A 21,017-nucleotide genomic window follows, 5' to 3' on the forward strand; every position below is an offset into this window, starting at 1 on the left:
GAGGATTTATCACTTCTGTAATAGTACATGAATAATAAGTAGCAGCACTGCCGCCACAGCCGCTAACCATGGATGTATTATAAGAACTGGATAGAGCTCCGCCCCCCTGGTTCCGTTCATCCCTATGGAGTTGCTCACCCAGTGCATATGCCAAAAAAGTTTCTGACTTCCGTGTTTATTTACGGGTTGTGTAGAGCATGAGCATGCACAGTAGTGTTACCCCCCATGATACCTTTGGGCTATGTGAACGAGCCGTCTGTGTTCTGGACTTGCTCGGCGTGTCCTTATTGCCTCCATTTATTCAGAATTTCTCGTAAAGTTTTCACATCGTACGGTTCCCTGACAGTAGCCGTTCCCCTGACGCCATGACCGCGCTTTGCTGTGCTCGTACACAGCTGCGACGTCACTCTGAGAAATAAGATTTTTCTGGGCTTTTTATGGCCTTTAGGAAGGTTTTTCAAATATCAAACTCCATGAATTAAACATATAGAATATAAAGATCTATACATGCCTGTGTCCATGTCTCTGTGAACAGTTTTAGAGGCGTCTCTTTTACTATTGGGGTCAATGGGAAAATTGCTTTTTGGGCCTGGGAGTATTTTTTGTTGCAGTACACGGAAGTGGCAGGGGGGCGGAGCTACATCCAGTTCTTATAATACATCCATGCCGCTAACCCCGTCCCCACTAACCCTGTCACCACTAACCCTGTCACCACTAACCCTGTCACCAATTAAACTGTCACCACTAACACTGTCACCAATTAAACTGTCACCACTAACACTGTCACCACTAACCCTGTCACCACTAACACTATCACCACTAACCCTGTCACCAATTAAACTGTCACCACTAACACTGTCACCACTAACCCTGTCACCACTAACACCATCACCACTAACCCTGTCACCACTAACCCTGTCACCACTAACACTATCACCACTAACCCTGTCACCACTAACCCTGTCACCACTAACCCTATCACCACTAACCCTGTCACCACTAACACTGTCACCACTAATACTGTCACCACTAACACTATCACCACTAACCCTGTCACCACTAATACTGTCACCACTAACACTGTCACCACTAATACTGTCACCACTAACACTATCACCACTAACCCTGTCACCACTAATACTGTCACCACTAACACTGTCACCACTAATACTGTCACCACTAACACTATCACCACTAACCTTGTCACCACTAATACTGTCACCACTAACACTATCACCACTAACACTGTCACCACTAACCCTGTCACCACTACAGAAATGTATAAAACAGCTTAAAAAAATAATGTATGTCTCCTCCTCATGTGTTTTCAGCTAATCCCAGAGTCAATGCAGAGCTACAACAGCGTCTTCCTTCACCTGTCTCACCTTCACCTATCAGGTATGAACATGTCTCACTTTCACTCGTCTCACCTTCACTTATCAGCTATGAACATGTCTCACCTTCACCTGTCACTTAGACCTGTCTCACCTTCACCTGTTTCACTTTCACCTGTCTCACCTACACCCGTCACACTTTCAGCTGTCTCACCCTTACCTGTCTCACTTACACATGTCTTTCCTTAACCCGCTTCACCTTCACCTGTCGCACTTTCACCTGTCTCACCTACACCTGTCTCACCTTCACCGATCAGGTATGAACATGTCTCACCTTCACCTGTCTCACATTCACAGATCAGGTATGAACATGTCTCACCTTCACCTGTCTCACCCTTACCTGTCTCACTTACACATGTCTTTCCTTCACCTGTCTCACCTTCACCGATCGGGTATGAACATGTCTCACCTTCACCTGTCTCGCCTTCACCTGTCTCACTTTCACCTGTCTCACTGAATGTTTGTTGTTTCAGATCAGAGATCAGTCTGAGTGTTGACCACAGTGAGGGTAAGACTTGTCAATCACCTGTCAATCAGCATTATTACCTTCAATGATAATCTGAACCTGTCTTTCTCTCTGTCCTCCTCTCAGATCTACTCAGCTCCTCCTCTGTCTTCCCCATTAGGAGGTTAGTCTCCTTCCTCTTGTATGTCTTCTCCCTCTTGTATGTCTCCTTCCCCTCATGTATGTCTCCTCCTATCCTCAGGTGTCCAGCAGTGATGCAAGGGGAGGTGTCCTCCAGCAGAGGGCGTGGCAGAGATGTTTCTGATGGAGGAGAGCGAGGAGTGTTGGATGACAGGTGAGACTTAAGATGGATGGAAGGTCATGAAGGTCAGAGGTCATGAAGGTCAGAGGTCATGAAGGTCAGAGGTGAACTTGTGATAGTTATAGATTATTATTAAACCTCATTATTGATTCTCAGTCTTCCACAATGTTCTTCTCTGTCACTTTATTACTTTTCATTAAACGTCCTCACATTGTTACGTGTGTGTGTCTGTGTATGTGTGTGTGTGTGTGTGTGTGTGTGAGGGTGTGCGTGTGTGTGCGTGCAGCATCGCAGACAGAAATAGATACAGAGTAAAAGCAGCGGAGGTGTCATCGTCATATTTACGTGCTTTATTACCTGTGACCTTTCAGGTGATATGAGAGAATTACTGCTACTTATTAAAGTTACTGTACATGTGACACAGCAATGACACGCCCACCAACACCATCCTACCCAATCACAGCTGACCAAGGCTCATGGTTTATGTTCATGTTTACGCTCAGGTGTCATGTCTTCTTCTCTGTCTCCTCTTTGTCCTCTGTGTCCTCTGTCTCCTCTTTGTCCTCTGTCTTCTCTGTGTCCTCTGTCTCCTCTTTGTCCTCTGTCTTCTCTGTATCCTCTATCTCCTCTTTGTCCTCTGTCTTTTCAGTTTTCCTCAGGATGTCTCTTCAGGACGTCAGAGTTCAGTTTGGAACAAAAACGTCTCATTTCTTCTAAAGGAGGTGGACACTTTGAGGGACGCCAACAATAAGGTAATATATATACTCATATACAGTATATGTGTATGTATATGTTTTTATATATTTATGTGTGTGTATATATATATATATATATATATATATATATATATATATATATATATACATATACACATATACATATGTATATATATACATATGCTTGTGACATACACCAACTATGACGCAACCTGGACACATCCTCAGTGATGTTACCTGGAGTCCTTGAGTGTTTTGGGTCTTTCAAACATCATACACTCTCGTCCAGGCGACCCAGCCGGGGATGATCAAGCCCCAGCTTGTGTCCAGGTAGCGCTACCCCACCCACGTGTCTCCTCTCCTGATCCACAGCCACCTTGAAGCAACTTCTACTGCTTCAGTGGCCTCCTTAATGGCCCTTCACCTTCTGACTCCAGTGATGCCCAGCATGTTATAGGCCCTGCAGAGGGACTGGCCTGCGAACCCTCTGCATCCCACCTCAATGGGATGGCATCTGGCTCTCCACCCGTTTTGCTGGAACTCCTTCACCAGCGCAGCATAATTCGGACAGTAAGATCCAGGAGAACAATCTGCTTACATGTTGCTGAGGTGCGGACCACTCCGGCCTGAGTGTTGTTGTGGCAGCATTTTCTGGGAACTTCAGTTGCTTCCCCAGGTGAACTCTGAGCTCCCAATCTTGTGCCGTTGCCAGAAGGCCAGAGGGAGGTTGTTCTGGCTGTAACTGGAGGCTTCTCCCCAGCCCTCATAAAAGCAATGCTCTTCTTTACTGGGCGACGGCGCTTGCATTCATCAATTCCACTGCAGATGGTGTTCGCTATAGCCCTCAAGACTTGGTCATGACGCCAGCGGTAGCGCCCATCACCCAGGGCTTTTGGACAGCAGCTCAAAATTTGCTCCAGGGTCCCTCTCTTCTGGCACAGAGCGCAGGCTGGTGAGTCCACTATTCCCCAGCAGAACAAGTTGGATGGGCTTGGTAGAATATCATAGACAGCCTGGTTTAAGAAGCGAATACGATGGGGCTCGGCCTTCCGCAGCTCAACCCATGAGATTTTCCACTCTACGGCTTGCTCCCATCTCATCCAGGCTCCCTGCTGCCGCATCCCAAGCATTCTGCTGGGTTGCTCCTCCTTCACTGATGCTCGCACCTCTTCCTGAACCAGTGCTCTCCTGTCCTTCCCCTTCGCTTTGTCGTAGTGAGGTGTCATGCTGCTACCTAGGCCCGCCCTGCCCAGCAGTACTCTGTGCCGCAGCGGGATTCAGCCACGTCCACTGCCTCAGCTGCTTTCCACTTCCAACCTCTCTGGACTTCAATCCCAGCCTAAGAGACCTTATGGTCAGAGGACTTTTTGTATTGCAGCACCTCCCTTGTACGGCTCACCATGAAATCCTCATTAGGGAGCCTTAGGATGTTGCTCTGCCCATACAGGGCGATGCTGCTCAGGCTCCAAGGTAGACCCAGCCACCTCTGCAGGTACCGACTGACTCTCCTCTCAAAGCCCTCAACTGTGGAGATTGGGACTTCGTAGACCAAGAGGGGCCAGAGGATCCTTGGGAGGATGCCATGTTGGTAAATCCAGGCGTTGAACTTGCCTGGAAGGCCCGATTTGTCCACTGAGGCCAGCCAAGTTTCCAGATCTTGGTTGGTAGAGCGGATGGCGGCCATGTCTCTCAGGCTGCAGTCGAAAACCTTCCCCAGGCTCTTCACTGGTTTCTCTATGACAGATGGTATCCTGGTGTTGCCAAGTGTGAAGTGGAACTTGTCAGTGACCTTTCTTTTCTTCAGCACAAGGGATCTGGATTTTGCTGGCTTGAAGCTCATGTGGGCCCATGTGGCCAGCTCCCCCAGGCCTTTCAGAATCCACCTGCTCCCAGGGACATGTGGTGTTGTGACAGTCAGGTCATCCATAAAGGCTCTGATGGGAGGCTGACGAACACCGGACTTGGTGAGGGGCCCTCTGCACTGACCCTCGGCCGACTTTACCAGCATGTTTATGGCGAGTGCGAAAAGGATCACTGAAATAGTACATCCAGTGATGATTCCTTTTTCTAGCTTATGCCAGTCCGATGTTAAGAGTCCTGAAGAAACTCTCAAACTGAATTTATCATAATAATCCAGGATTAGGTCTCTGAATTTTCCTGGGATGTGGTGGCGACACAGTTCTTCTTCTACCAGCTTGTGGGGTATGGACACATAGGCATTCGTGAGGTCCAGCCACAGCACGGCCAGGTCGCCCTTGTTCCCACAGGCTTCTCTGATCAGCTGTGTCACAATTCCTGTGTGCTCCAGACACCCCGGTACCTTCGGGATCCTGCCTATCTGGACCGAGCTGTCAATGTAGGAGTTTCTCAGGAGGTAGTCTGTCAGACGCCTGGCAACGATGCTGAAGAATACCTTCCCTTCAACACTGAGCAGGCTGATGGTTCTGAATTGGTCAATGGTCTTTGACTCTTCCTCCTCCGGAATCCATCCCGCAAACCGCCACTGGTCAGCGACCTTTCCCCTCCTCCATATCACCTTCATGATCCTCCAGAGCCTATGGAGTAACCTTGGGCAGTTCTTGTACACCTTATAGCAAATGTGTCAAACTGGTGGCCCGGGGGCCACTTGTGGCCTTCCAATCAATTACATGCGGCCTGCCCACCACTGTGCAAGGTGATGGAATAGAGACAGAATATAAGACTAAATGTATTTGCCGGCAATATTTTTTATAATAGTAATAAGACATTCGGTTGTAATCATTGCTTTATTAAATGTATTACACTCAATATGAAATTACATATTTAAGCTGTTTTAATCACAATTATCCTCGTCATTATATTATTTGCGTTTTTGTGCATCATAAATATGTTTTTATTGTGAATCATTTTATATCAAAACAAGCACTTTTACTTTGCAATTCTGTCTAATATCATAATGAATATCTTATATTGCCCACTGGCTACTAAATAGTTGTTTTTCCCGCTTTTTTTCCCTCTATGTCGGCCCCCGCTTGACCAGACTAGATGCTCATTGGCCCCCAGGTCATTTGAGTTTGACACACCTGCCTTCTGGACCTCCTTCCGGCTAGGCTCCTTCTCATCGAAGTCCAGTGTCAGTTCAGGTGGGTTGATCAAGGACCGGCAATAGCCCAGATCCTGGTCCCTGGATGCATCCCTTAAGGTATCGCTGAGGTGGCGGTCCATCTCAGCTTTGGGATAAGTGAGCTGGCCACTACGCTTCTGCCCCAGGAGTTGTTTTGCAAAACCAAACTGATTCGCCAGAAAAGCTGTCCGCTTCCTGGCTCTTTCCTTCCTCCTTCTCCTGTGCCACTTGGCCCTCCACAAGGTCATGAGCTTCTTGCGGAGTATGTTGCGCAGCTCCGCAAGGGGTGCCCTCTCCTCCTCCCTTGCCTCCTTGAACTGCCGCTTCATGTTCTTGAGTTCTTGCCTGAGCTTGTGGATCTTGTTTGCCCGGTTGTTCTTGGTGTAGGGGGGCCTCTCCTCTGCTCTCTTCTCTTCCAGCCCAAATCTCTCAGCTGCTAGAATGATGATGATGGTGGTCATTGTGTGGAGGCGGCGATCGGCCTTGGCAGTTGTCTCCAAGATCTTGTCGGCATCAGCATCAAACAGGAGTCTTTCCCTCTCTCTGTTGGCTTGGGGCCACTTGACCCAACGATGTTCTGATGGTCTGTGTGGGTTTGGTGCTGGTGCCACCTGGAGGTTCTGGGCACTGTGGGTTGACTCCGGGCCTAGCTCCTCCTGCGTCTCACCAGGGAGAATCCCTGTGCGCTGTGCTGCCCGCACCCTCCGCACACATCCCATCTTGGCCTGATGGATCTTCAGGCCTCGTGGGTTCTTGCACACTTTGCCTCACAGACATTCTGCGTTCGTCATCGTATTTCCATTGCTTAAGGTCGTCATTCTTGGGATCCTCATCCTCCCCCCCCTCTCGGGGATCCCTGGGAGTATCTTTCTGTAGGTTGATCTGTAGCTTCAGGATGGGTTCTTCCTCTCAGAAGATGCAAGATCAGGCTGCTAACCCTACTGCCCTGTTGCCTTCCCTCGGGCTGTCCGCTGTCTCTCCAGCTGTCGTCACTCTATTCTTGGTCGTCAACCAGACTTTCCACCAGACTAGTCACTGGATGGGGTGGGGTGGCTCAGTGGTTAAGACTGGTACCCCTGTGTGCAAAGACATCATGGTCACAAGGTCACAAGTTCAACTCTACCCCTGGCAGGTTGTACTCAATTCACCTGTACAGTAAGTCGCTTTGGATAAAAGTGTCTGCTAAATGACATGTAATGTAATGTAATGGTTGTACCAGGCAGAAGCTTGCCACTTACACCAACTATGATGCAACCTGGACACATCCTCAGTGATGTTACATATGTATGTACTGTATGTATGTATGTACATATATGTATATACATATGTATGTACATATGTTCATATATGTACACACATACGTGTATGTGTGTACATATGTACATACATATGTGTATGTGTATATGTTGTTTCAGCTGCAGGAGCAACTGCTGCAGAAGGAGGAGGAGCTACAGAGGAGGATGGTGGAGGAGGAGCTAAGGGAGGAGCTAGTGAAGGGTTCTAAAGGTAAGGGAGATGAGGAAGATGTCACCTTATTCTTTTATTCACTTAGACATGATGATGATTATTAGTAATGATGATTATTGTTTTTATTGAAAAGGTTATTGTTTGATTATTTATTGTTATTACTACATGTTTATGATTAATGTCTCATTCTAATGATTATTGATTATTATTACTACATGTTTATGACTAATGTTGATTGTTATTACTCTGTTGTCAGTTGTGTTGGACAAGGTGTTGTCTTCTCAGAAGGACAGAGATCACGCTCTGATGTCACGACTGCTGCTGGCCAATGAGGAGAGAGATGAGGCTCTGCTGAGGATACAACGTCTTCAACACACAACACAGTAAGACACACCCATTCTCACACCTAACCCTTCTTTCCTCTCCTCCTCATTTCCTCTAATCTTTCCTCTCTCCTTTCCTCTTTTTTTTCTCCTTTCCTCTCCTCTCCTCCTCCTCTTCATTATTCACCCCCTCCTCGTGTTAAGATCTGTATAACGAGTTCTCCTTCTGTCAAATAGACCAGAAAATCTCATTAGAGATAATTCTCCTCCTCCCCCTCCTCCCTCTCCTCCCCCCAGGATGAGAGGGTAATTGATATTTGGAGCCACGATCCTTTTTATGAGGCACAGAATATGGAGGGGCATGTTCCATCTGTCAGAGAGTGTGTGTGTGTTTTTCTAATGGTGGTAGCAGCCCTAGTTAATGTGTGTGTTTTGTGTGTGTGTGTGTGTGTGTGTTTTTCTAACGTATCACTCGTTTATCTGATCACTCGTTCCACTTTTACCACTTCATCCACATGAGGGTCACTGGCCATGAAAGGCGGGGTCAAAGGTCAAACAGACGGACTCGCTGTCATTTCACAACTTTCACAGTCATTACCTTGTTTTAATAAACCAGCAACACTGGGGGTGGAGTGGCTCAGTGGTTAGGACAGGTACCCTGTGTGCCAAAGTCTTCATGGTTGTTCAACTGCACCCCTCAGCAGTCTGCTAAATGACATGTAATGTAATGTTTCCTGTGATAAACTACGACTATGACTAAAACTACAACCAGAACTTTGACTAATACTATGACTAAAACTACAACCAGAACATTGACTAAGACTGCAACTAAAACTACGGCCAGAACTTTGATTAAAACTGCGACTAAAACTACAACCAGAACTTTGACTCATACTACAACCAGAACTTTGACTAAAACTATGACCAGAACTTTGACTAAAACTACTTGTCTGTCCTTGTCTGCCCTTGTGCGTACTTCCGTACTCCCGTACTTGTGAAACGTCATCAGTCTCAGTCCAGGTTCTGTTCCAATTCTCAAGTCCGCGAGCAGCGAGGACAGTTCTCATACCCGGAAGTGTCAGGTGGTGACTTGAGTGTACTTGGGAAAGCCATGTATCCCAGAATGCATTTGGGCGGAACATAGCAGCAGAGAATACAAATATAAAGTAATAATTTTTCTGTGTCCCGGATCATTTGAGTCATTTAGAATTCAAACGTGTGGCAGCGACGTGGTCAGAGGTGATAAGCTCCGCCTCACTGTGTCCAGCAGAGGGAAGCGTGACCTTGGCCTGTCGTCGCTGTCATTACATGCTTGGTGTGATCCATAGATTTGTTGGTGACGTGTTATTTTGTTTTTAATGTAAATGTTTTGAAAGTTTGTATATTATTAATGTTTGATTTATTAGTTTAACTTTGAATTTTAGATTTATATTAAAGTTGCACGGTCATTGTATCTGTATTTTGTTAAATATTTAAAATGTGAAAATAACAATATATATGCATTTATTAAAAATATTTTACATGTTCATTCATCAACACTGTAGGTTGCGCTAATGAGGCTTAAGCACTTGGCGTCACCCACAAGTCAAACAGTAGAACAAGGAAGTAGCTGCTGTTCTAACTGCAGAGATCGAACTTGTGTACTCTGTGAGTGTGTACTGCGCTAGTACTTCTCAAGTATACAAGTACATACTGAGAAAGGGCCAGTGAGTGAGTGAGTCAGGTGGAGGAGACTTAATGGGGTCTGATCCGGTCTGATCCGGTCTGATCCGGTCTGCTGGTCTATGAGCTCAGTGTTAGTAGAGTTTTATTGGAGCGGCCGTTCTTTCATTACCTGCTTTTCCCTGCAGAGCAGCAGCAGCAGAGACACAGACACCTCCTCCTCCTCCTCCTCCGCTGCTGCTGCTGCCACCTTATTACACTTTATTACAGAAAAACAGCAGCTAAATGAAAAGAGCTTCCTCCCAGGAGGAGGAGGAGGAGGAGGAGTTAGCACGGCCGCCATTATGGCTGCTCTCACAGCAGAGTTGATTGTTTCAGGTGGACGTCAGGGAGCAGGAGGCTCCTCACACGCTGTCGTCTGATTGGTCCACTTTTAATTTGATCAAGGAGAAGGGGGGAGTGGTCAGAACCTCCTCCCCTTTTACTCTAAACCATGAACCTGTGTTTCACTCATGATGAAGATGATGGTGGTGGTGATGATGAAGTATCATGATAATATTGAGACTTCAGTATCGTGATAATATTGAGACTTCAGTATCATGATAATATTGAGACATAAGTATCGTGATAATATCGAGACATAAGTATCGTGATAATATCGAGACATAAGTATCATGATAATATTGAGACTTAAGTATCATGATAATATTGAGAGATCAGTATCGTGATAATATTGTGAAATCAGTGTCATGATAATATTGAGACTTCAGTATCATGATAATATTGAGACTTCAGTATCGTGATAATATTGTGAAATCAGTGTCATGATAATATTGAGACTTCAGTGTCATGATAATATTGAGACTTCAGTATCGTGATGATATTGAGACTTCAGTATCATGATAATATTGAGACTTCAGTATCGTGATAATATTGAGACTTCAGTGTCATGATAATATTGAGACTTCAGTATCATGATAATATTGAGACTTCAGTATCGTGATAATATTGTGAAATCAGTGTCATGATAATATTGAGACTTCAGTATCATGATAATATTGAGAGATCAGTATCGTGATAATATTGTGAAATCAGTGTCATGATAATATTGAGACTTCAGTATCATGATAATATTGAGACTTCAGTATCGTGATAATATTGTGAAATCAGAGTCATGATAATATTGAGACTTCAGTATCGTGATAATATCACATTGTGGCTTAAATGTTGTGTTCATGTCGTGAGTTAAATATTGTGGTTTGAATAACATGAAAATATCGGGGTCACTATGGGGAGCACATGGCGAGGGAACGGAAACGGAAAATCAGGAAATGTGATCACGTGATTGTTGCTGTTCAGCATGTCGTCACGTCGCGTTCAGACGCTAAGAGTATAGACCGCTGTGTTTACATCAACACGTGATGACGACAGAGAGAGAGAGAGCAGGTATGGAAGAGGAGGGCGGAGCATGGCAGTGGAGGCTGTGGCGGTGTCTGACGATGTCGAGGAGGCGGGGCTACTGATGTTGAGGGAGGAGTCAACATTAAAACATATATATATATATATATATATATATATATATAAACAAATAACATGTTTGTGTTTGTTTTCAGGTCAGAGAGGGTGAATGTTGATGCTGCTGAAATGGTAAACACTGTTTTCACACTGGTGACGTATTATTGATCACTGATCATTGATCACTGATCATCGTTCTGATCTTTCACAGGAAGTGGACGAGCTCCTTCAGTGTGTGTGTGATGCACACTCAGTCCAGCAGGTTGAGCAGTTTGGGTCAGTTCTGGTTGAGCGTCTGAAGTCAGCACAGCAACGACGAAATGACATCACAGCTCAGGAAATGAAGGCTGTGATGGAGGAGAGAGAGGGGTGTGTCAACAAGGTCCGTACGTGTGTGTGTGTGTGTGTGTGGGTGTGTGTGTGTGTGTGTGTGTGTGTGTGTGTGTGTGTGTGTGTGTGTGTGTGTGTGTGCGTGTGTGTGTGCCCACAGAGAAATTCAGTGATTTTAACATCACTCACTCTCACACACACTCTCACACATACACTCATAGTAAAAGTGAAGAAGAAAAAAAAAATCCAGACTCTTGTGATTATTAAAAAAAAAACTCATATCCTGCTCTCTGTGGGAGGAGGGGGAGGAGCTGCATCCTCCAAGCATAAACCCCGCCTCCCTCTCATCACATCAGAAACCTTCATATGTTCCCGCGGCAACAGGCCTACAGAAGCCGGTAACCATGGCAACAGTTGGTAAGGGAGCAAAGATAGAGGAATGTAACAAGATTATCAGGTGAAGTAGTACTCATAGAAGTGAAGTAGTACTGGTAAAAGTGAAGTAGTACTCGTAAAAGTGATGTAGTACTGGTAAAAGTGAAGAAGTACTCGTAGAAGTGAAGTAGTAGTAGTAGTAGTAGTAGTAGTAGTAGTACTGTAGTAGTACTGTAGTTGTTGTAGTAGTGTAGTAGTAGTAATGTAGTAGAGTAGTACTCGTCTCTAATAATAACCCTCTTTGTGTTTCAGTGTAAACGTCTTGAACAAGATCTGAATGAAGAGAGAGTACAGAGGAGGAGTCAGGTACACACACACACCCCGCCTATCCGACCTCCAACTCCTCCTCCTCGTGCTCCTCGTTGCGCTCCTCCTGCTCCTCCTTGTGCTCTTCCTCGTCGTGCTCCCCGTGCTCCTCCTCCTCCTCCTCCTCCTCCTCGTGCTCCTCCTGTGTTGACCTTCACTCCTCAGGTGAAAGGTCAGCTCTCTGCTGTCTGTCCCGGCTGGAGAAGACACATATTGACTCTCTTTTGATGTCTCACTTTTAACTTTGAGACACTCATTAACATAGAGGACGAAGAGGAGGAGGAGGAGGAGGAGGAGGAGGAGGGGGTCAGGGTCATGCTGTCATCTTTACAGGAGACCACGTCCTCCCTGTGAGGCTGCAGTGAGAGACAGAGGAGGACAGTGAAAGACAGAGGTGCACAGAGGAGGACAGTGAGAGACACAGAAGGACAGTGAGGGACAGAGGAGGACATTTAGTCCTGGGACAGACTCCACTTTCTGGTCTGTGTGATCAACACACACATACTTACTCACACAGGTGTGTGACTGTTTTCACCACCAGGAGGAGCTGCTGAGGGTTCAGACAGAGAGGGACAGCGATCTCGACGAAAGGCGTCGTCTGGAGGTGGAGCTACAGGCCCTACGAGCCAATCACAGGTCAGAGAGTTTTCACGTTCACACTTTATGTACTAAACATCAAATCTTATTTGTATCATCAACTTCAGATTGTCTTATATATACAAACAAATTGAGATTATTTTATATATATAAACAAGATGAGATTATTTTATATATACAAACAAGATCAGATTATTTTATATATACAAACAAAATCAGATTATTTTATATATATACAAACAAAATCAGATTATTTTATATACAAACAAAATCTGATTATTTTATATATACAAACAAGATCAGATTATTTTATATATACAAACATCAGATTATTTTATATACAAACAAAATCAGATTATTTTATATATACAAACATAATCAGATTATTTTTTATATACAAACAAAATCAGATTATTTTATATATACAAACAAGATCAGATTATTTTACATATACAAACAAGATCAGATTATTTTATATACATAAACAAGATCAGATTATTTTATATATACAAACAAAATCAGATTATGTTATATTTACAAACAAAATCTGATTATTTTATATATACAAACAAAATCAGATTATTTTATATATACAAACAAAATCAGATTATTTTATATATACAAACAAAACCAGATTATTTTATATATACAAACAAGATCAGATTATTTTATATATAAACAAGGTCAGATTATTTTATATATACAAATAAAATCAGATTATTTTATATATACAAACAAAATCAGATTATTTTATATATACAAACAAGATCATATTATTTTATATACAAACAGATCAGATTATTTTATATACATAAACAAAATCTGATTATTTTATATATACAAACAAGATCAGATTATGATATATATACAAACAAAATCAGATTATTTTATATAAACAAACAAAATCAGATTATTTAATATATACAAACAAAATCAGATTATGATATATATACAAACAAAATCAGATTATATATACAAACAAAATCAGATTATTTTATATATACAAACAAAATCAGATTATTTAATATACAAACAAAATCAGATTATTTTATATATACAAACAAGATCAGATTCTTTTATATATAAACAAGATCAGATAATTTTATATATACAAACAAAATCAGATTCTTTTATATACATAAACAATATCAGATTATTTTCTTTATACAAACAAGATCAGATTATTTTATATATACAAACAAGATCAGATTATTTCATATACAAACAAAATCAGATTATTTTATATATTTAAACAAGATCAGATTATGATATATTTACAAACAAAATCAGATTATTTTATATATACAAACAAAATCAGATTATTTTATATATACAAACAAAATCAGATTATTTTATATATATACAAACAAAATCAGATTATTTTATATATATACAAACAAAATCAGATTATTTAATATACAAACAAAATCAGATTATTTTATATATAAAAACCAGATCAGATTATTTCATATACAAACAAAATCAGATTATTTTATATATATAAACAATATCAGATAATTTTATATATACAAACAAAATCAGATTCTTTTATATATACAAACAAAATCTGATTATTTTATATACATAAACAAGATCAGATTATTTTCTATACAAACAAGATCGGATTATTTTATATATACAAACAAGATCAGATTATTTCATATACAAACAAAATCAGATTATTTTATATATATAAACAAGATCAGATCATTTTATATATATACAAACAAAATCAGATATAAAAATATGAGTCTTAAACTAGTTACAGACTCTGAGACTAGTTACTGTGTGAGACTAGTTATAGACTCTGAGACTAGTTACACAGTCTGAGACTAGTTACAGACTCTTAGACTAGTTACACAGCTTGAGACTAGTTACAGACCCTAAGACTAGTTACAGACTTTGATACTAGTTACACATCTTGAGATTAGATACAGACCCTAAGACTAGTTACACATTTTGAGATTAGATACAGAATCTGAGACTAGTTACACAGCTTGAGATTAGTTACAGACTCTGAGACTAGTTACACACTCTAAGACTAGTTACACAGCTTGGGACTAGTTACAGACTCTGAGGCTAGTTACACAGTCTGAGAGTAGTTACAGGCTCTGAGACTAGTTACACAATCTGAGACTAGTTACAGACTCTGATACTAGTTACACAGTCTGAGGGTAGTTACAGACTCTGAGACTAGTTACAGACTCTGAGACTAGTTATCAGCTGACTCTTTTGTCATCGACAGCCCTCAGAACCTCACTGTGTCCCCGCCCTCATCATCTGCTCATGGTGACTCACTGGAGGCTCCACCCCTGCTGGTCCAGCTGGAGCAGCTCTCACAGGAGAAGCAGCGTGTGGAGGCGGAGCTTAAACGCTGTCAGGAGGTGGAGCAAGAGGCCAATGAGAGAGTCCACAGGTATGTTTATTTGTGTGTGTGTGTGTTCAGTTGAAACATTGATTTCATTTAGATTTTTTTGGCCAAAGATGCTCATGATTCCCACAGCTCCCCCTGCTGGTGACTTTTAACACATTCACAATCTAAATGAAACTGGATTGTGTGTGTGAGTGTGTGATGATTGTTATTCAGCGCGTGTCGTCATAGTGATGAAGAAGAATTAATCGTCCAGGTCGCCACGACAACTTGTTCTCTGCGTCATCCTCTCATCAGCCTGAAGATGAAGGGATGAGACTCGTGATGAAGAGAAGCTTAACTCGTCCGTCTGTGCCGCCTAATTCGCCCGGACTCAAACCTGCGGCTTTCTGCTCTAATTTGGCTGCCAGCAGGGGGGCGGAGCCTCTGAAGAGGAGCGAGAGAGGAATGTTTGCACTGTGTGTGTGTGCACGTGGGGGGGGGGGGGGGGGGTGATCAAAAGCTGCTGCTGCTGCTGCTGCTGCTTATTACTGAACTTTAATTTGATTTAGAGAGGGGGGTGTTCTAGCTTCATCACTTCATCATTCATCACTTCATCATGTCATTCATCACTTAGTCACTTCATCATTCATCACTTCATCATTTATCACATCATTCATCACTTAGTCACTTCATCATTCGTCACTTCATCATTCAACACTTCATCACTTCATCATTCATCACTTAGTCACTTCATCATTCATCACTTCATCGTTCATCATTCATCACTTAGTTACTTCATCATTCGTCATTCGTCATTCATCACTTCATCATTCGTCACTCGTCACTTAGTCACTTCATCATTCGTCACTCATCATTCATCACTTTATCATTCATCACTTCATCATTCGTCACTTGTCATTCGTCACTTCATCACTTTATCATTCATCACTTCATCATTAGTCACTCATCACTTTATCATTCGTCATTCATCACTTCATCATTCATCACTTCGTCATTTAGTCACTTCATCATTCGTCACTCATCATTCATCACTTTATCACTCGCCATTCGTCACTTTATCATTCATCATTCATCACCAGTGTTGGGCATCTTACTTTAAAAAAGAAATTAGTTATAGTTACAAATTACTTCTCCCAAAAAGTAACTGAGTTGGTAACTCAGTTAACTCAGTTACCACATTGTAAAAGTAATTAGTTACTCAGCAAAGTAACTGACATTATTTTTTAATGTTCTATAACGCTATAACATTCTTTAACATCCTATATGTCAAAGATGTTTATAATACCTGAATGAAGAATAAAAACCCTATGTAGAGTATTTTAGAGCATTTGGTATTTATTTGAACTTTGAATTGAAAGGCACAACTGACACACAAATGTAAACTTGGTTAAAGAGAAAGAAAGGAAACATGTGGCCTTTCAGAAGTGCAAATCTCTGTATCTGTATACCCTTGCACAATAAACAGGGCACTGTCCAACTCTTAAATATTCAGTAAAGTAACAAAATTAAATATTGAAAATAAACAATATTCACACACCTTGCATTCAAGTACTAAACCAATACACACAAATGTTTCATTAAGTTAGAGTTGCTCGAGGTTGACGTGGACAAACTCCTTTTCCCCGGACATAGTGTGCACGTTGTAATGTTTAATGCTACTGACTTTTATTTTGATACACCGGAAATAGGAAGTACGTCATGACATGCTAGGATGTAAACAAACAATAAAGTGTGGCTAGCAGAAGCTCCCAAGGAAACTGCGTGTATCTGAATTTATTGACGACATAAGAAGTCACAACACACGTTACATATACATTCTTTCCTTTTACCTCGGTAAGGGAGAAGTAGTGTCGATATTTCCACTTAAAAAACGCTACGCTTCCCTGGCTCGTCGCCATTGTCTCTGTCTTAGAGCGTGCAGTGAGACAGCGTATGCAGGGCACCCGTCCACCCAGCCTATCATCATCGCATTTGCAACGGTGTCGTCATCAATCATCTCCACCCCTGCTCTCTCCCGGCAGCTGATGTGTGGCTGTCAGATACTGTAGCCCGACACTGCTGCGCTTCATTCAACCGAATTGTAACACAAGTAACGCGCAACTTTACATTCTCAGGAACGGTAACGGCGTTGCAACGATAGGAAAAGTAATTCATTAGATTACTCCGTTGTTACTGAAAAAATAACGCCGTTAGTAACGCTTTATACTTAAACGCCGTTACTCCCAGCACTGTTCATCACTTCATCATTCAACACTTCATCACTTGTGAAGTGATGAAGACAGCGAACAGTGAACATCAGACAGCGAACACTGAACATCAGACAGTGAACAGCAGTCAGTGAACAGCAGACAACGAACACTGAACATCAGACAGTGAACAGCAGACAGTGAACAGCAGTCAGTGAACATCAGACAGTGAACAGCAGTCAGTGAACAGCAGACAGCGAACACTGAACAGCAGACAGTGAACATCAGACAGCGAACACTGAACATCAGACAGTGAACAGCAGACAGTGAACAGCAGTCAGTGAACAGCAGACAGCGAACAGTGAACATCAGACAGTGAACAGCGAACAGTGAACATCAGACAGTGAACAGTAGACAGTGAACAGCAGACAGTGAATGCTGTTCACTGTCTGCTGTTCACTGTCTACTGTCAGTGAACAGCGAACAGTGAATATCAGACAGCGAACACTGAACAGCAGTCAGTGAACATCAGACAGCGAACACTGAACATCAGACAGTGAACTACAGACAGTGAACAGCAGTCAGTGAACAGCAGACAGCGAACACTGAACATCAGACATTGAACAGCAGTCAGTGAACATCAGACAGCGAACACTGAACATCAGACAGTGAACAGTGAACATCAGACAGTGAACAGTAGACAGTGAACAGCAGTCAGTGAACAGCAGACAGCGAACACTGAACATCAGACAGTGAACAGTGAACATCAGACAGCGAACATCAGACAGTGAACAGTAGACAGTGAACAGCGAACATCAGACAGTGAACAGTAGACAGTGAACAGCAGTCAGTGAACATCAGTCAGTGAACAGTAGACAGTGAACAGCGAACATCAGACAGTGAACAGTAGACAGTGAACAGCAGACAGTGAACATCAGTCAGTGAACAGTAGACAGCAGTCAGTGAACAGCAGTCGGTGAACAGCAGACAGCGAACACTGAACATCAGACAGTGAACATCAGACAGTGAACAGCAGACAGCGAACAGCAGACAGCGAACAGCAGTCAGTGAACAGCAGACAGTGAACACTGAACATCAGACAGTGAACAGCAGACAGTGAACAGCAGTCAGTGAACAGCAGACAGTGAACAGCAGACAGTGAACATCAGACAGTGAACAGCAGACAGTGAACAGCAGTCAGTGAACAGCAGTCAGTGAACAGCAGACAGTGAACACTGAACATCAGACAGTGAACAGCAGACAGTGAACAGCAGTCAGTGAACAGCAGACAGTGAACACTGAACAGCAGACAGTGAACAGCAGATGCGGTGGTCAGTCTTGTGACTTGTGCTTATTAATAACATCAATAGTGACTTTGAGTCCAGAAAACACGTTTCATTCGTTTTGTCAAACTTACATTTCATAACAAAGTCGCTGCTGCCCCTCGAGATACTTCCCACCGCCATCTTGCTTGTATGGGAACAGATTTGCCGCTGGCGCGCAAAGAATTATGGGATATGGTCGGCTGAGAAGGGTACACTAGACCTATCCTTCCCAAACAAGCTGACGTCAGCCACGTCACACGACGTAGAGTGTTTGAATCGGGACAGCTGACGTCACTGCGTTGAATCCACACTCCGCAGGGTCCAGTCCCTGGAATGGGACACAACTAGAGTGAGTCAGTGTGAGGTTGACATGAAAAACCGGCCTTTTAATCCGGATTAGAGCGAGGCGCAGAAAGAGTGAAAGTCAAACGTCCAAGCATTAAAAATGACGATGAATTCACAACGATAACAATGTAGAACTCAATGATACTGAGGACCTGTATATGAGGACATTTGACCTCGGGCCACGGCAAAGGGCGGGGCCACGGCACAGGGCGGGGCCACGGCACAGGTAACTGCAGTGACCTCATGTCTCCTCTCGTCCTCAGGTTGGAACGACTGGTGGAAGTTTTAAGGAAGAAAGTTGGGACAGGAAGCGTCCGAGCTGTCATCTGATTATTGATCCTCTGATTATTGATGATCCTCTGATTATTGATCACATGTTTTTATTTTTATGACAGATTGTGTTGCTGATGTAACGATGTAATCAGCTGATGTTCTGTGATGTCATGTGATCATGAATATTTTATGTGATGATTGATTAATAAAACTGTCAAAATAATCAATAATTATGAATTTATATAGTCAATTTTCTCCTCTCTCTCATCTCTCTCATCTCTCTCTCCTCTCTCCCCTCTGTCTCCTCCTCGTCCTCCTACTGCAGTGAGTGTGTGTTGGTTTAGTCTTCGTCGTTCTTTTGTCTCGATCTCTTTGACAAACTTTCTCTTCATGTTTCTTGGAAAACTTCAAATTAACATTTTTACTTTAACAACTTTTCAACATTTTCGTCAAAATGAGACAAAGTTTTATCTCATTTCACAAAACGACTTGACGGGAAGAATTAAGACGAGGAGAAGACGAAGCAGAGATGAAGACGAAGACGAGACAAAGACGAAGACAAGACAGACGAGGAGAAGACGAGACAGAGACGAAGACAAGACTGAGACAAAGACAAAGACGAAGGAAGACAAGAGGAGACAAAGGCGACATGTTAGGATGGACAGTGAGACAATCTGAGAGAATCATTCACAAGGATTTTCTCTTTATCTGAGCAGACACACACACACACAGACAGACACACACACACACAGACAGACATAGACCGACGGACACACACACACACATACAGATAGACACACAGACCGACGGACACACACACACACACATACAGATAGACTCACAGACAGACACGCACACAGACAGACAGATAGACACACAGACAGATAGATGGACACACAGACAGATAGACTCACAGACAGACAGACACACAGACAGATAGACGCACAGACAGAGACAGACAGACAGAGACACAGACCGACAGGCAGACACACACACACAGATAGACCCACAGACAGACAGAGACACACACACACACACACACACACACAGGGACCACCAGCTCAGTTTCATCATCTTCTCAAAGATCTAATAAACTTCGTTGGTATAATTTTAATGGAGCAGCTGCTCTGTCTGTCTGTGTGTCTGTCTGTCTCTCTCTCTCCCTCTCTTTCTTCTCTCTCTCTCTCTCTCTCCCTCTCTTTCTTCTCTCTCTCTCTCTCTCTCCCTCTCTCTCTCTCCCTCTCTTTCTTCTCTCTCTCTCTCACTCTGAGGGGATTTGGTTGCTCTGTCTTTTCTTCGCCTGTGAACAATCGTGTTATTGGAGATAATTAATTCTGATCCCCATGAAAAGGCCGGAGTGGCCCTGAGGCCCCGGGGCCCCTGATCGTGGCAGAATGAAAGGCGAGTAGAAGAAAAGGTTTTGTGTTGGACATTTGTGTCCATAAGATGAAGTGGTGATGAAGTGGTGAACGCTGGCCAACAACATATGCTGCAGTTACAGCGGCTGCAGAGTGGGTGGCATCTTCATCTTCATCACTCACACTACTACTACTAATAATAATAATAATAATGATAATAATAAAAGATCTCATTTTTTATTCTAAAATGATACAAAAAAAACAAATAAAAAATTAATTATTTTGTCTTTAGTAATAAAAAAGTGAAGCAGATGTTTTCTAATCATTTTAAAACATTAGATTCCAACTCTATTAAAACTATTATTATCAGTATTATTATTATGTTTATTGTGATTTTTATAATTATAATAGTTATAACTATTGTAATAATTATAATTAAAACTATAATGTTTTAATTATAATTATTATAATTAAAATAGTTATAACTATTATAATTATAATTTAAAACTATTATAATAGTTAATAGTTATTAAAACTATAA

The 21,017-nt window shown here is 42.5% G+C and overlaps 1 protein-coding gene across 5 annotated transcripts in view; it reads left to right on the forward strand.

The window, feature by feature from the left end:
* Positions 1 to 19,348, forward strand: part of mipol1 (mirror-image polydactyly 1) — a 24,998-nt gene extending 5,650 nt beyond the window's left edge. For 3 of the 5 annotated variants that reach the window (XM_058614580.1, XM_058614581.1, XM_058614585.1), the window contains 13 exons: positions 1,332 to 1,398; positions 1,868 to 1,902; positions 1,987 to 2,023; positions 2,102 to 2,194; positions 2,811 to 2,913; positions 7,396 to 7,486; positions 7,704 to 7,830; positions 11,046 to 11,079; positions 11,159 to 11,329; positions 11,965 to 12,018; positions 12,560 to 12,654; positions 14,861 to 15,031; positions 19,109 to 19,348. In XM_058614580.1, the coding sequence (XP_058470563.1) occupies positions 1,332 to 1,398; positions 1,868 to 1,902; positions 1,987 to 2,023; positions 2,102 to 2,194; positions 2,811 to 2,913; positions 7,396 to 7,486; positions 7,704 to 7,830; positions 11,046 to 11,079; positions 11,159 to 11,329; positions 11,965 to 12,018; positions 12,560 to 12,654; positions 14,861 to 15,031; positions 19,109 to 19,175 (1,145 nt within the window). In that variant the 3' untranslated portion in view covers positions 19,176 to 19,348. The remainder of the gene's footprint in view (positions 1 to 1,331; positions 1,399 to 1,867; positions 1,903 to 1,986; positions 2,024 to 2,101; positions 2,195 to 2,810; positions 2,914 to 7,395; positions 7,487 to 7,703; positions 7,831 to 11,045; positions 11,080 to 11,158; positions 11,330 to 11,964; positions 12,019 to 12,559; positions 12,655 to 14,860; positions 15,032 to 19,108) is intronic. The other 2 variants (XM_058614582.1, XM_058614584.1) reach the window with 1 other exon arrangement.
* The last annotated feature ends 1,669 nt before the right edge of the window (positions 19,349 to 21,017 follow it).

The sequence above is a fragment of the Solea solea genome, chromosome 18, assembly GCF_958295425.1.
Source record: "Solea solea chromosome 18, fSolSol10.1, whole genome shotgun sequence".
NCBI lineage: Eukaryota > Metazoa > Chordata > Actinopteri > Pleuronectiformes > Soleidae > Solea > Solea solea.